Consider the following 14,297-nt stretch of genomic DNA (forward strand, 5'->3'; position numbering starts at 1 on the left):
TTTTGTTAACACATGCATCCAGATCAACAAAAATGTTTATTACCTGAATCTGTATTTGTTATCGAGGCAGAAAAATCACAAACTAAAATCTGCGTACACCGAAAAATTTGTAAGCTCAGATGTTCATTAGCTGAGGTATCACTATATTTAGGTATGTAACATGATGTTCTTAAATGTCCTCTGATTTCCTTAAGTGCTCCTTCAACACAGAGATCCATGCTCGAGTTCTTAAATTTGCTTTATCTTGGACTTGTCTGCAATCACTAAACCCCAAAATCATTGTTGAATCATTGCAAACTAACTAAAAGCATGGCGGTCTAAATTACAAAAACAAGGTCAACTACTTTGGAATTCTGCCTCTTTTTTTCAATAAGCAATTGCTTTGAGGTGTGTATCTCTAGTTATCCATATACCTATCAATAAATGAGAAAAATCATTTTAAAGTTTACTCTAAACATAACTTTTTTTTTGAGTCATGCCACAAACATTAACCCATAAACATTTCATGATGAAGAACAGTATTTGGAGCTAGTGGGATGTCTTAATCATAACTAAAATTAACAATTTTTTGAGTTTTACCACTATTACAAATGGTGGATGTTGCTGATGAGATGGGATCAGGAATTTTTGTTCATTATATGTAGAGGTTTGTTATGTAAATTGCTATAGCAGGGTTTGATTGTGTATTGACTCTATTGGAGAGGTGAGGGAATGTGATTGGAACTTTGCTAGGGGTGGGATCCAGTTAAAAAGCTTGGAATCACCATTTTAGAGCATATTATGAGCAAGCGTGTTGAAATTAATTTTTCTGACTGTCAAGGTTTAATGCATTTGATATATTTTTCAATGGCTTATCATCAATATTAATGACTAAGAATTCTCATGAAAAATTTTATCTTATATTTTTTCATTACTGAAGATCCTTGATAATTCAGATAGCAATCGTACATCATTGAATTGGAATGATATATCTCATGAAGGTGCCTGGAATTTCTTGAATTTTGTGTATACTGGATATAGAAATTGGCCATTTTCCATTGATAATGAAGTTGCTAATCTTCTTGAGAGGTAAATAGCTCTAAAATCAGAGCCATCTGAAATTTTAACATATTTTAATTTCTTTATTAGCTACCTTCATGTGCTAGTTTCAAATCTGTTAATTTTTGTGTGCTAAAAACTTTTGGATGTCTTAAATATTAACTCTACCATGTACATAGTGTCCCACAATCGACTGACGGTTTTCAAAATGGAATAGCAAGAAAACAGTAATAGATATTAGTCATTCTTGCAAAATATAAATGTGCAAAATCAGGAATTTCAGCTACATCATTCATGTTGCAAAAGCTATATAGTTACTAAAATAAAAAATTATTTATTTTTCATACGAACACCCAGTGCCCGAAAACCCAATTAGAAAGTTGTTGCCTTGTCTTTCCCGAGGTCAACAAAAAACACTTCCATGTTTCCAAGTGCAATATTTGCTTAGACATTTGAATTCAAAAGTCAGCAGAAAGTTGGCAAAGAACACAGCTAAAACTAAGGGACAATGTTTCTTTCCCAACTTTCCTCCGATTTTCGAATTCAAATATCTTAGCAAATATTGCATTTAGAAGCATGGAATTTTTTTTGTTGTCGTCAGGAGAGAGAGGGCATCAACTTTCTAAGTGGGTTTTTTGGCACAGGTTGTACGTATAAAAAGTTAATTTGTTTTATTTTAATAGCTACACAGCTACACAATCCCTTGCAACATGAATGACGTAGCTGAAATTCCTGACACACTTTGCACATTTATATTCCACAAGAATGACTTTAATATATGTCACCATTTTCTTCCTCTTCCATTTTGAAAACTGTCAGTCAATTGTCAGACACCATATTTATTATCAGATATGTAGATTATATATTTTAACAACCGGATTGAACCTTGAAACTCTCCTTGGGTGCTACACTGTCAGACCAGACAAGACCTGACCGACTCTGTCCCTTCCGGGATGTAAGCCCTTTACCCATGTGTGTGGGTGCTAATACTGTTTTCGTGGAAATTGATTGTTTTCGTTGTAAAACAATAACATGATCCTTACGTGCTTTGGCATTATAAATCAATTTAAATTGTTAAACAGGATCTTAAGACTGCAATATCTATATAAAAAAAAGTGATTGAATCATTCTGTGTCATGTGACATCATGAGTCTAACAAGAAGACGGTCCCAAGGTGGTGTTGTCAAAAAATTATGAAAAAATTCAAATGCATTCATCTTACCCAGAAACACATAAAAACGGAAAAAATTTTCAGAGCAGAGTGCAATTATTAGATTTGCAAAAAATTATTAAAAATGACAATAGTTGGTTACTCATTGCATCTCACACTTCTTGGCGATATATATAAAAAACTTCTCACTCTCTCCTCCGGCTTCTTTTCTAGAAACTAGTTATTTCTCTTTCTTTTTCTGTGTGGTACCTGAACATGTGTAGTTTGAATGACGTCACTCTAAGACTAGGGTTGCAGGGTTTCTAAATTAATTCTTGGCCTCTATTGTCATTCAAAATATTAATTTTTTTGAGTGACCCATAATGACTCTGCCGGATATTTTTAAAAATATTCTTGTACGTATTCAAATCAGTAGTATCAGTCGCAATTTTTTCAAAACATTTTCAAGATGTCACCTTGAAGACCCTTTCCTTGTCCATTTTTGTTTTGTTTTGGAGGATTATACAGTAGAATTTTGATTATCTAGGTAATGGTCAGGAAGAAGATCACTGACAACTAAAAACCATGGTAAACTGCATGGAATAAGAATAAGTTGCAAAAATTACTGTACTTGAAAAACAGCTCTAATGAACTGTTATACATTTATATGAATGCACTTGCATTTTGCTGGTTTAAATTGAATATTCAGTGTGTACTGTATATCCTCATGTTAATGTCAAACAACTGTGATATAAATTTAAAAAAAAAAAACCAAAAAACTTATTTATACTATTTTGTAGTTACAGTACAGACTAGCCCTGATTTCGGGACTGATTTCTGGGCATTTGTCATGGCCCTCATAATTTCATCTCTCAAAATTTCAACCATGTATATTTGCTGATAAATCAAACATGTGACTGTATGTATTGGGGTCTGAAATCCCTGCTTTTTTCCATGACCTTTTCAAGTAGAAGGTCTTCATTGATGCTTATGACAAACAAATCTCTCATTGTTTTCTTCTTTCTTCCGTAATAATTGTTTCCGTAAAACAAGTTCTAATTATCCAAATGATCATAATTTACAGTACATGCTTCCAAGTACCAAATGATTGTATTAATATTGCTCTCTTAACCTTTTAAGTTATCTGAGCAATAATTTTCATGTTCGGCTGACCACCTGTGAAGTTTAGAAATTTTGGTACCTTGGTTAATCTGCTTCCTGGATAATTGAGTTCCTACTGCACTACTATTTAGATCATCTTTAGTATCTTTTCCTATGCCTTGCCTATATCAAGACTTTGAATCTTACATATGCCAGTCTAAAACAGATAAATTTTAGTGTATGGCGTTCATTTTATATTATTGCCATCATTTATGGTTGCCAGACTTCCTGTATTTTGAGCATATCTCCCCACCCCCTGGAAATCATATTTGAATGTGGCAAATGTTTTTTTTTCTTTTTCCCTTTGAAAATTTATTTCGCTGTGCTTCAAAAAAATTGTTCTTTGCTTGACCTAAACTTGAACAATAGAAGCAATCATTTTGATCGCAAAGGTACTTTGAAATGCAATTAAACCGAAATAGTTTATTTCAGGTTAATTGAAATTTTATGACTTTCCTCATCTTCCCCTAAGGCGTTTGAACTTCTTGAATATGAATCTTCTAGATTTATTTGTTGATGGTAAAATGAGGTTCTACTTAGAACAAATATGAGAAGTATTAATAGATGGGGGTGAGAAAATAATAGATACACTCAAGTCCTTTTGGTACAAATTGCTGGTGAACCGTTGATCCTAGAGGCACACGCATATACTTCCAATTAGAAAAAGTACCCAAATAACATGTTGATTTGAGATACATCATTCATATTGCACAGGGTTGTATACAAATACAAATACAACGCCACAACAGGCAAATTGCCCAACGAGGTGGCTGACTTAAGAACATCATGATCCCCGAGCTATTTTTTGGAGGCCCTACCTACTACTGCTACACCACACATGCACCCCGCCCACACCCCCCCCCCCCGCGGAACCCCCAACGAATCGGTACATGCGGGAATGTACGTGTAGTGAAACCTGACGTGAAGTTTTTTTGTGTTTCTCTGTAATGCTTGTTATGTGTAGTGCTGCCATCTGCCACCAGTTTTTCAAACTATGAGTGAAGTGTTATGATTGAATGATTTATCGTTGTAGGACTGTTGCTCTCTGTGGCGAGACTTTTTAACGGGGAGATCGGCTCGCATTTGCGCCTTGAAGTTTGGAACTACAGAAAACCAACTTCAGCCGACCACCACTGTATGGTTCGAACCCGGATCCTCGCATCGCGAGTCCGTCACTATAACCACTCAACCACCACAGCGGCTGTTATTAAAATAGTTATTAAAATAAAAAAATTAACTTTTTACTGATCACCCTGTTCTAAAAACATTCCAATTGAAAAGTTGTTGCCCTGTCTCCTGAGGCGAAAAAATAAAGAAAATTGTGTTTCTAAGTGCAATATTTTCTGAGGTATTTGGATTCCAAAATCGCTGAAATAATTCTATATGATGAATTCAAAAAAGTTTATCAGAAAAATATGACAGGTAAACTAAATACATGTAATTTAAAGAAGTTTCAATAAATAAAAAATAATCTGTATGTTAAATTTTTCTTATTCATATATATCATGGCCAAAACGACAGTTTTTGTTGTTCTTGGTAGCTTGAAATTTCTGTTATTATAGTGTTAACACAGTTCATTATGTGTGTATTAGCACTTATGCATAATCTTAACATTTTCGAACTTGATTTTGGGATTATTACTTTTTTTTTTTAAATTCTCAGGAGTGAAAAATTACAATTTTTTTAAAGAGATACATAGAAAGTTCTCAGATTTATTTTGTTTTTAAATCTTGAGCAAAATTTTTATGTCAAATGAAAAAAAATAAAATAATTATATTTATTTTATAATGAATTTTTTGATGAATTTTTCAGATGTGGTATGAAAAATCATAGGCCTGCTTCAATACATGGAGACCAAAAAACAGGTACAAAATTATTCTAATTTGCCTAAGAAATGCACACTTGATAAATAATTAAAATTAAGACAATTTTTCTAAAACCTTTTATTTAGTTTTACTTGGTATAACTTTTCTATGGAAGTCATTGTTTCACTTGTATTTGTTATTTAAATTTATGATAATTTTTATTTCAGATCCAATTATGTGTTCAGCAAAATGTGAAAATATAGAAGCTTCTACCCCCTCCTCTGAAGAAATTGACATTGATTGTTCAGACTGTAGTCCAATGCAATGTGAAGAAGATGAAATCAGCATTATTTCTTCTCTGGCAACATCAGTTGATGAAAAACCGGCTTCAGAACTACATGAAGCGAGTAATCCAGAAAATGTTTCAGAAACAAAGGAGTGTAACAATATCGATCATGGTTCTATAAAGAATGGATCATCTGATGAAGAAGACGATTGCATTTTGATGAATCCTACAACAAATATTTCTAATGGCAAACAAACAGTGTCTGAAGATGATGCAACTTTTAGTAACAAAGAAAATACGATGGTTACTTCAATTTTTGCAGCAGGAAATGATGAAGGGAGTGCTTTATATTCCAACTTGCGACCTTCAGTTGGAGAATCATATAATTTCCATAATGAAGCAGAGGAAGTATACACAAGACACTCGTGCGGGATAATTCTTAATGATATCACCACTGGGCATGACATTGGATCTCTTCAAAATAAGTCCTTGAATTCACACTCGCTATCTGAAGTAAACTTATCAGATGAAAAGTATCTCACAGAAACATGCAAAATAAAGGCTTCACAAAATATGAACAATAACATTTCCCATAATTATCAGTGTAACTTATCTCCTGAAGGAAAGTCTCCTCATAAACTAGAAAATCTCACAAACTTGGAAGTTCAAACACCATACTGTCCCAGGGATTCCAAAGTTATCTTTGAGCAAAGTACCGTACTTATACCCGAGCAATCAAGTGTGGCCAGCGAATATCCGTCCAAATACTATTTAAATAATTTAGTTGATGCTGATAAGACATCACTGTTTCCTTGTAATTCCTTTGATCAAAATTCATTTCGCGAAACAACTGGAGACAGTATGACCGATGATTTAGAAGTGACTGTGATCTTTGACAGGAAGCGTGAAGAAGCCTTGCCTGAAGTCCGTTCAGTTCATGATGCAGAACATGATTCAAATCGTGGAAGTTCGCCAGATTTATTTGTTTATGAAGATGAGGACCCAGAGTCAGTTCACGGATCTGATGATTGCCTTAGTTTAGAAGGCGATGCTGCTTGTGGCGATTTGGAAAATCCTGGAGAAGGAATCTCGTTGATGAATGATAGTCATAATACTGAATCTGTGTTCCCCAAACCATCTCCTTTTAAACTGAATCAGACCCAGATGTCACGTGGCAGTAACACATCTCCCATTTTGTTATCTAGTGATGAGGACTCTGATAGTAATGAATACAACGATCTAAATACTGAGAATACAGCAGTTTTGTTAGAGAATGACGTGAAAGTGCCTGCAACAGCTGTTGAGTCAACCAGCTTATCCGAAATTATATCACCAGCTAAAAATTCGCTGTTTCACCCATTGGAACCAGCACAGGTAATCCACATTTTTTTTACTAAGCCATATCAATAATCATTAGCCATTATAAACTCACTCATTAACACTAACTACATTCATTAAACCAGCATAATCTGTGATGAAAATTTTCTCTCATAATCAAAACAATTCAGGATCTTTCATCTGCCCAATTACCATCGGTCTATTTAAGATGAATATATGCAGGGTGTTCTGTTTATGGACCGACAAACTCAGAGGGTTGTTAGTAGATATCAAGAGGAATAAAAATTGCAATGGAACGTGGTGTTGCAAACCATGTTGAGAGGGTGAAAATTGCAAAAAACGTATGCAGGTTTTTGACGTCATGCTGAAATGACAAAAAGTACAATAATAACTACAAAAAGATTCATTTGATTAATTATTACAAGAGTTGCTGCAAGTGGCAGCTGCTGTCATTGCACAGTCTACAACAACATAAAAACGATTCCCGGACGCACTCAAAGATACCAAGTATGCTTTTGATGTCATCCACATAATTTACTTTGTCTGCAGTGCGTGATCCTACCCCAGCAGATGTGTTTCGCAGATATGGTGAGCGAACCCATGAATGCATTCAGTGATCAATTGACATCCACCTTTCATCTCCTCTGGACTCAGAGCCTGCAGGATATTTTGCAATTTTCACCCTCTCAACGTGGTTTGCGACATCATGTTCCATTGCAATTTTTGTTTCTCTCGATGCCTACTAACAACCCTCTGAGTTCGTCGGTCCATTAACAGAACACTTTGTATACAAATACAACGCCACAACAAGCAAAATGCCCAACGAGGTGGCTGAGAAAAAAGATGCCCATAATCTTTCATATCATAATCATATTCTGCAGGATACAGAACTGTCTGCGTTGTGTCTGTGACAGTGTCAACCGATTTGTAAGATGTGGAGTCTCCTGGAATAATTTTTAGGATTTTTCGTTGATCTTGTTCACACTGTCATTTTTTGGTGCCAGAATCGCTCTCTCACAAAGCCACTCATGGTTTCAGTGATTTTGTTGAATGTTTGGGTTGCAAGTTCTTGAACTGAGTTTAACAACTAGTAAAATCCATTTGAGAAAGTAATCAGTCCAGTGCTTGGGTCTACGGGAATTCTTCCATTGCCAATTTTGATCAACTGATGTGAAAATGGTAGCAGCGCTGAGTCATTTTGCAGTTGAACTTGCATGTTGGTGGATAATGGTAGTTTTTTAACTTCGTGCCAAAGGGTTGATGATTTGAGGCAAGCATTGAGTTCATCCAGCTGGTGTTGAACAGTTTTGTTCTCAGTTTTGTCGTCGTAGTTGTTAGTGACGTCATATGTCCAGCTTGTGCAGCAAATATTATTCAAACGCCTTTTAAGCATTTTTTAAATTGAAACTATATGTCTACGATGGGCAGTTGATGAGATAAAGGCCGCATTAGCACTTACAGGACACCCTGTGTATAGGCTAGCAAAAATACCCGGTGCTTCCCAGGTTTCTTTCAATTACTGGGAGGATTGGAAAAGTGACAAACCATTATAAAGGAATAAACTGTTATGATGGCAGCATTAAAGATGTGACAAACCATTGTAAGGACATATACACGTCTGAAATGCATTGTTAGGAACCACCGTAACCAAAGTAAATGTTCCGAAAGTGATTGTTGAGGTCCCAAAACCATTGTTGCCCGACAGTTTTTTTGCCATTTCGGGCATTTGCCTAGCTCTGACGAACTTTTAAAGTAGCCTATCGTTCAAGTCGGGTCCCATTTGGTATATATGCAAAATTTTGTGGCGATTGGTTTAAAACTGTAAATTTGTATAAAGAACATACATACAGACTTTCACATTTATATATAAGATTTATGCAATATTTTTGCCCCAAGGCCTGTACAAGAAGACAAAGCTATGCAAGAGTTAGGGTTGCCAAGACCTATAGTCTTTTATAAGAGAATCTATAAGGGGTTCTCACGTATCCCTAGGACCTGATACGAATGTTATTATTTTTTTACACTATAAATTTACTAACGAGAAGCTTGTGAAAAATTCTGTCATGGGAGTGTTGTGAAGACCGCAGTCTCTTGGGAATGAAGGCCCCTTAAAACTGAAATTACATTTGGTGGGAGAATAAAATAAAATAAAACACAGTCTTGGTGAAAAAAACGGAGAGATAGGTTTGAGAGAAGGAATTTCGAAAAATTCCAGCACCTCGGATTATTCTCAGAACCTCAAACTTTTGAGACTCTAGTGTAGTCATAAACAGTGTTGATGAGGAGGGGACTCCCTAAAAGCATGGGAAGATAGTACACCCTGTGGTGTCTCAACCATAGCTCCTGGAACTAATTTCAAGGTACTATTAGTTTTTTTACGTGATTTCTAATTTTTAGCGATGTTTACTACATTGTGTAGCACTCATTTATAATGCAGATAAGCTTAATCGATGCCGGTATAGCAGCAAAACTCCCCACAATTAACAAAAACGAATTTCTTATCCATGAAAAAACATGGTATTCCCTTGATATGATTTCCTTGAAAAATATTTTTCTGCAGAGAATTATTCTAATTGGATGATTGTCATTTGTATTATTTCTCTCAGACACACATGCCTAGTTATATTTCTGCTCATGTAAGTGAAAAATCATCTGATGAAGAAGAAGAGTTTCTTCCCTTGCTTGAGCGTATTATGAGACGGAGAGAAAAGGAGAAAAGACGAGCGGCTCTTCGGGAGAATGACAAGTCTGTTTCAGCTACAGTTGTGGATATTGAGAATGATGAGAGATGCAAATCTTCTTTAGGTTCTAAATTGAATTTCAATAATTGTGCAGATTCAGATCTGCGAGTAATCAATTTTGACAACGGAATGGACAAGGGAACTCCTACTACTCATCAAATCCAGAGATCTCGCGATGTTACAGGTATGTGTGAATATATGTGAACATAAACCTCATAATAATTCCTCTGAAGAGGATTTGTAATTAAGTGGTTCATGTGCAGTAGTTGTATGCAGGATTTTCTGGGGGGGGGGGGAGGGGGTTCTTCAAACAAATACCACAATCTCGATTCAAGATGGGAAGGTGGAGGAGTTTGGAGTTCAACTGCCTATTTTGAGTATACCAGTAGGTGTATGTCAAGTCATTATATGCCTAACTCAAAGATGATTGTTTCTGAGGGGTGTATGTTACATGGATGAAAACTCAGAATTAATGAAACAAATAATTACAGAATTAATGAAAATTCAGAATTACTGAAAAAATAATAATTTTTTAAACAAATAATTTCAGAGTTAGTGAAAAAAACTTATAAATCAATAAGAAAAATAATTTTGTAATTTCCAATAGAAATTATTTGTAACCGATAGAAGAATAATTGCATTATTATTGAAAGACATTATTTCAAGATATATTGAGAAGGAAAATAATTTTTCAGAATCACAGAAATAAATACAGTCGAACCCTGTTGTAGTACCAACCCCGCTTACCACCACAAATTTTCAATGAATAAATCTTCCATATAGGGATTATAATGCAAAAAACCTGTTTTAATGCCAACTGATTATAACACCAACTATTGTATTGATGCATATAATGTCTATGGGCCATTTTCCAAGAATTTCCACATTTCTTTTCCCATCATTTCCCTTTGTTTTGAAAGGATTTGGGGGATTTATCTTTTTCATCCCACTGTTATCAGTCAACATAACAGTTCAGAGCAAATGACTGGAAGAATAAAGAATGGTGTGGTCAGGGTGTTTTAGAAACTCCTTTTTAAAGCTAAACAACCAATCCATTCAAAGGAGCGTATTGATAAGGGAAAGTGTACAATGAGCATACTACATCAGTTTGTCAAGGTTACCAAGACAAGTTTTTCAACAGTGCATGTTTTTACTCATTAGTCATTCATTTGGAGTGGTATGGGCAGTGCCGTTTTAACACATGGGCCCACCCGGCCTCAAGAGAAAAGGAGCCTTACAAAAATGAGATCTGGTTGAAATTTTCTAGAATTTTCCAGGTAGGGCCGCAGAAAAACCACTTGGCCCGGGGACCCATGATGCTCTTAAGACAGCCCTAGGTATGGGTAAACATTAAGAAATCAGTTCCCGCAATTTACTCGAATGTCGAAAAGAGTTTTTCTTTAGATAACTAAAAAGATGGAAATTTGTGGCTATAAAAGGAAGTATCCAGATTCAACGCAAAAAACAATATTGAACCATTTTTCCCTCTTGTGGAAAAAGCCTATCGCCGACGTTCTATTAGTGATATTCTGTGTCTAAACGAAAAATGGCTTCAAGGAACTGATCAATATAACAGCATTAAAAAAATAAAGTGTGTGAAACACATGAAAAATTAGATGCCCTTGACATTTGGATAGCTCAAATGAATGCGAAAAAAAAAAAAATGCTACAATAACTGGAATCATTATCAAAGAACAGGTGAAACGTTTTGGTCAACAGATGAACATTACGAACTTCAAATACAGCAATGGGTGGCTCACAGATTCAAGAAGTGACGAAGCCTGTCTCAGCACTTGCGATGTAGTGAAACTGCTAGTGTTAACAAAGATGTGTGATAAATGCACAAGAAAAATTAAGTATACTAATTGCTGAATATCAAGCTGCTGATGTGTAACATGGATGAGAGTGGCCTCTTTTATCGTTTGCAACCAGATAGAACCATATCCAAAGGTTCGGTTAAAGGACTGAAAAAGCTAAACATCACTTATCACTAGTTTTCTGTGCAAATCTTATGGATCAAACAAAGAAATCTGACTGTAATTGGAAAATCAGCCCAAGAGACTAAAAACTTCAATCCATCTATATATGTTGATTGCAAAAATAACAAGAAAGCATGGATGACTTCACTTTTGTTTCAAAAATGGTAGAAAAATTTAATGCAGAACTGAGAAGCCAGAAACTATGCATACTTCTCTTATTGGACATCCTGCCATAAATTCACTCCAATGAGCATTATACAAGTAGAATTTTTGCCACCTGGTTGTACCGGAGTGTTATTACCTTTGAATGCAAGAATTATTAAGTGTTTCAAAGCATATTATCGTAAGCATCATATTCGCTATGCAATTGACTGCTTGAAAAAGATGACTTTTCAGCTCTTTCATTAAGAGGTGCTATTTACTACATAAAAAAGCTTGGGATGAAGTATCCAAAGAGACTATTATCAATTGTTGGAGACACTGGTTTAATAAAAGAAAAACTGACTACAGCTCCAAAACTCACAAAATTGAAGAGTTCAAGAAGACATTGTTAAATTAACTGATTTGCAGCATCCATTGACAGCAACTGAATACATTGCTCTTGACAATGAAATTTCAACATTTTGAGAATTCACCGATGAGGATGTCATTGAAATGGCTGATCCTGATTCCAGCTCAGAATCATCTGAGCGTGAAAGTGAGCAAGAAAATATCATGTCACAAGAAGTGAAAAACTGCATTCATAAATTCTAGAGATACCTAGAAAAAAATGCTCCGGATAAGGCTGCCATGGATAATTTTCTATCGTTTGAAAAATATCTTGACAAGGTTATTATGGAAAATAAGAGAACTCATACAAAAGCATTAAAAAATATTTCTAGAAAAAAACTAATTGACAAAAAACAATGATACTCTTTGTTTATTTTGTTTGGGCACTTTTTAAATGTATTACTAAATTTATGCAGAATTAAAATTATTTTGGAGGTAAGTGTATGTTTCTGTTCAGTTTTATATTAAATATTCAAGTAATTGTATGATTTATACAATTTCACGAATTTGCTCAACATTGAATGCATATAAAATAAATTGTTTTATTCATAGAGCAACACTAAAAAGGCACTCAGATATGGTAGTTTGCAATGAATATGTGAATTTATGCGATGGAGCTTCTCTGGAACGTTATTTCAATCATGATCTGATATAATGCCAAACTCGTTATGTTGCCAAAATTCTTCGGTACAGATGATGGCGTTAAATCAGGGTTTGACTTTAATTAAAGAATCATTTAACATGATTTCAGATCAAAATTAACCTAAAATTAATTAATTTAATCAGCAATTAATCAAAAACTTATCAGAATTGGTGAAAAAAATTATTTCAGAACTAATCAAAATTGATAATTGATATAATTTCAGAATAAATGAAAGTTTTCAGTTATTTTTGTCTTTAAGATAGCACTAAATTACATGAGCTGGTTGCCCACAGGCTTTGTGGGAATTTTCAATTTGGCCCACCGTTTCTGAAAGGTTGAGGGCCTTAGAGCATTTTTGTGTTGCTCTTTTGACTTTTGAAATCTCACCTAACAATTGGTGTTCAAAATTTTTTATGAACTTTGATTGTATTTAATACATTGAATATAAATTTAATTACTTCAACATCTTCTCTCCATTGTTTCCAATTCATTCAAATGTGTCTGAAAAATCATGCTAATTATTTTCTATCAATTTGCATTGTGTAAAATTAATTTGAATTTTTTCTTAAGGTATTGCACAGAAAAGTATGCCACTCGCACCAGTAGTTAGGATATCTGATTCTCCGATCACGCCTTTACCAGACTTCAAGTCCATGTTCACTCCAGACATAAAGGATGCACTGAAAAAGTATGGTATCAGGCCATTGCCTCGAAAGAAAGCTGTCGCTGTTTTAACTCATATTTATGATGAAACACATCCCTGTAAGATTTTTTTCCCTACCTATTTGACCATTTTTCAACTTTATAAGCAAACAGATCACAATTAATTTTTCCAAATACAGTGATATCTCTTCTAATAAAGGTAATTCGTCCTGGAATCATGTTCATTAGCCAAAACATAATTTCTTATAGTTTTCCATGGGAAATCCATTAATTTGTTCCAAGTACTGCCCAAAATTCAAAGATGAGTTTTTTAAAACACCAAGGAGCGCTATAAAAAAAAAAGACAAAACTGACAAGGTTAAAACGAGCAGCTACAAAATTGGATAAATGAGAATTCACAGGAAGATGAGATATGGAAGAGCTTTTTATTTAACATTATTTACACAATCAACACCAGCTTTATAGTTGTGTCAACATCAGCTTCAAGACTAAAGCTGGTTTTGACACAACCCAGTTGAGTTCTTAGGTGTCCCCAGCGTATTAGAGTATAGCACCAAAGGCAGCTGTATACACATAACTAGAAATTATAAAATTAGAAGAAAAATGCAAAGATGAAAAAATACAAAAATAAATGGAACAATGAGGAGGTTGTTCTCCAGGGGGGAACCCCCCCCCCCCCCGAAGTCAAAAAGCAAATACGAGAAAATGCAAAAATTGAATAAAACTAGAAAAACACGAAAAATACATTAGTGGCACAATATTAAATGGACCCCTCCACAAAAGTGTGTTTAAAAGTTGAAAAGTAGAAAACAAAAATGTAAAAATGAAAAAAACCTACCTGAAATTCAACTTTTTAATGGCAATGTCACAAATTATGAGCCAAATGGCATCAACTAACAAATTGAAAAACGGTGAAGTTTGAAACCTATAAAGGAGGACGTATA

The 14,297-nt window shown here is 34.6% G+C and overlaps 1 protein-coding gene across 2 annotated transcripts in view; it reads left to right on the forward strand.

Moving 5' to 3' along the window:
- Positions 1–14,297, forward strand: part of mus312 (mutagen-sensitive 312) — a 63,507-nt gene that overhangs the window by 30,116 nt on the left and 19,094 nt on the right. For both annotated transcript variants that reach the window (XM_089249499.1, XM_089249500.1), the window contains exons 14-18: positions 920–1,068; positions 5,162–5,214; positions 5,382–6,814; positions 9,385–9,703; positions 13,261–13,452. In XM_089249499.1, the coding sequence (XP_089105625.1) occupies positions 920–1,068; positions 5,162–5,214; positions 5,382–6,814; positions 9,385–9,703; positions 13,261–13,452 (2,146 nt within the window). The remainder of the gene's footprint in view (positions 1–919; positions 1,069–5,161; positions 5,215–5,381; positions 6,815–9,384; positions 9,704–13,260; positions 13,453–14,297) is intronic.

The sequence above is a fragment of the Pholcus phalangioides genome, unplaced genomic scaffold, assembly GCF_987345545.1.
Source record: "Pholcus phalangioides strain wild (caught in Gottingen) unplaced genomic scaffold, Ppha-v1.0 ptg000022l_1, whole genome shotgun sequence".
NCBI classification, from domain to species: Eukaryota; Metazoa; Arthropoda; class Arachnida; order Araneae; family Pholcidae; genus Pholcus; species Pholcus phalangioides.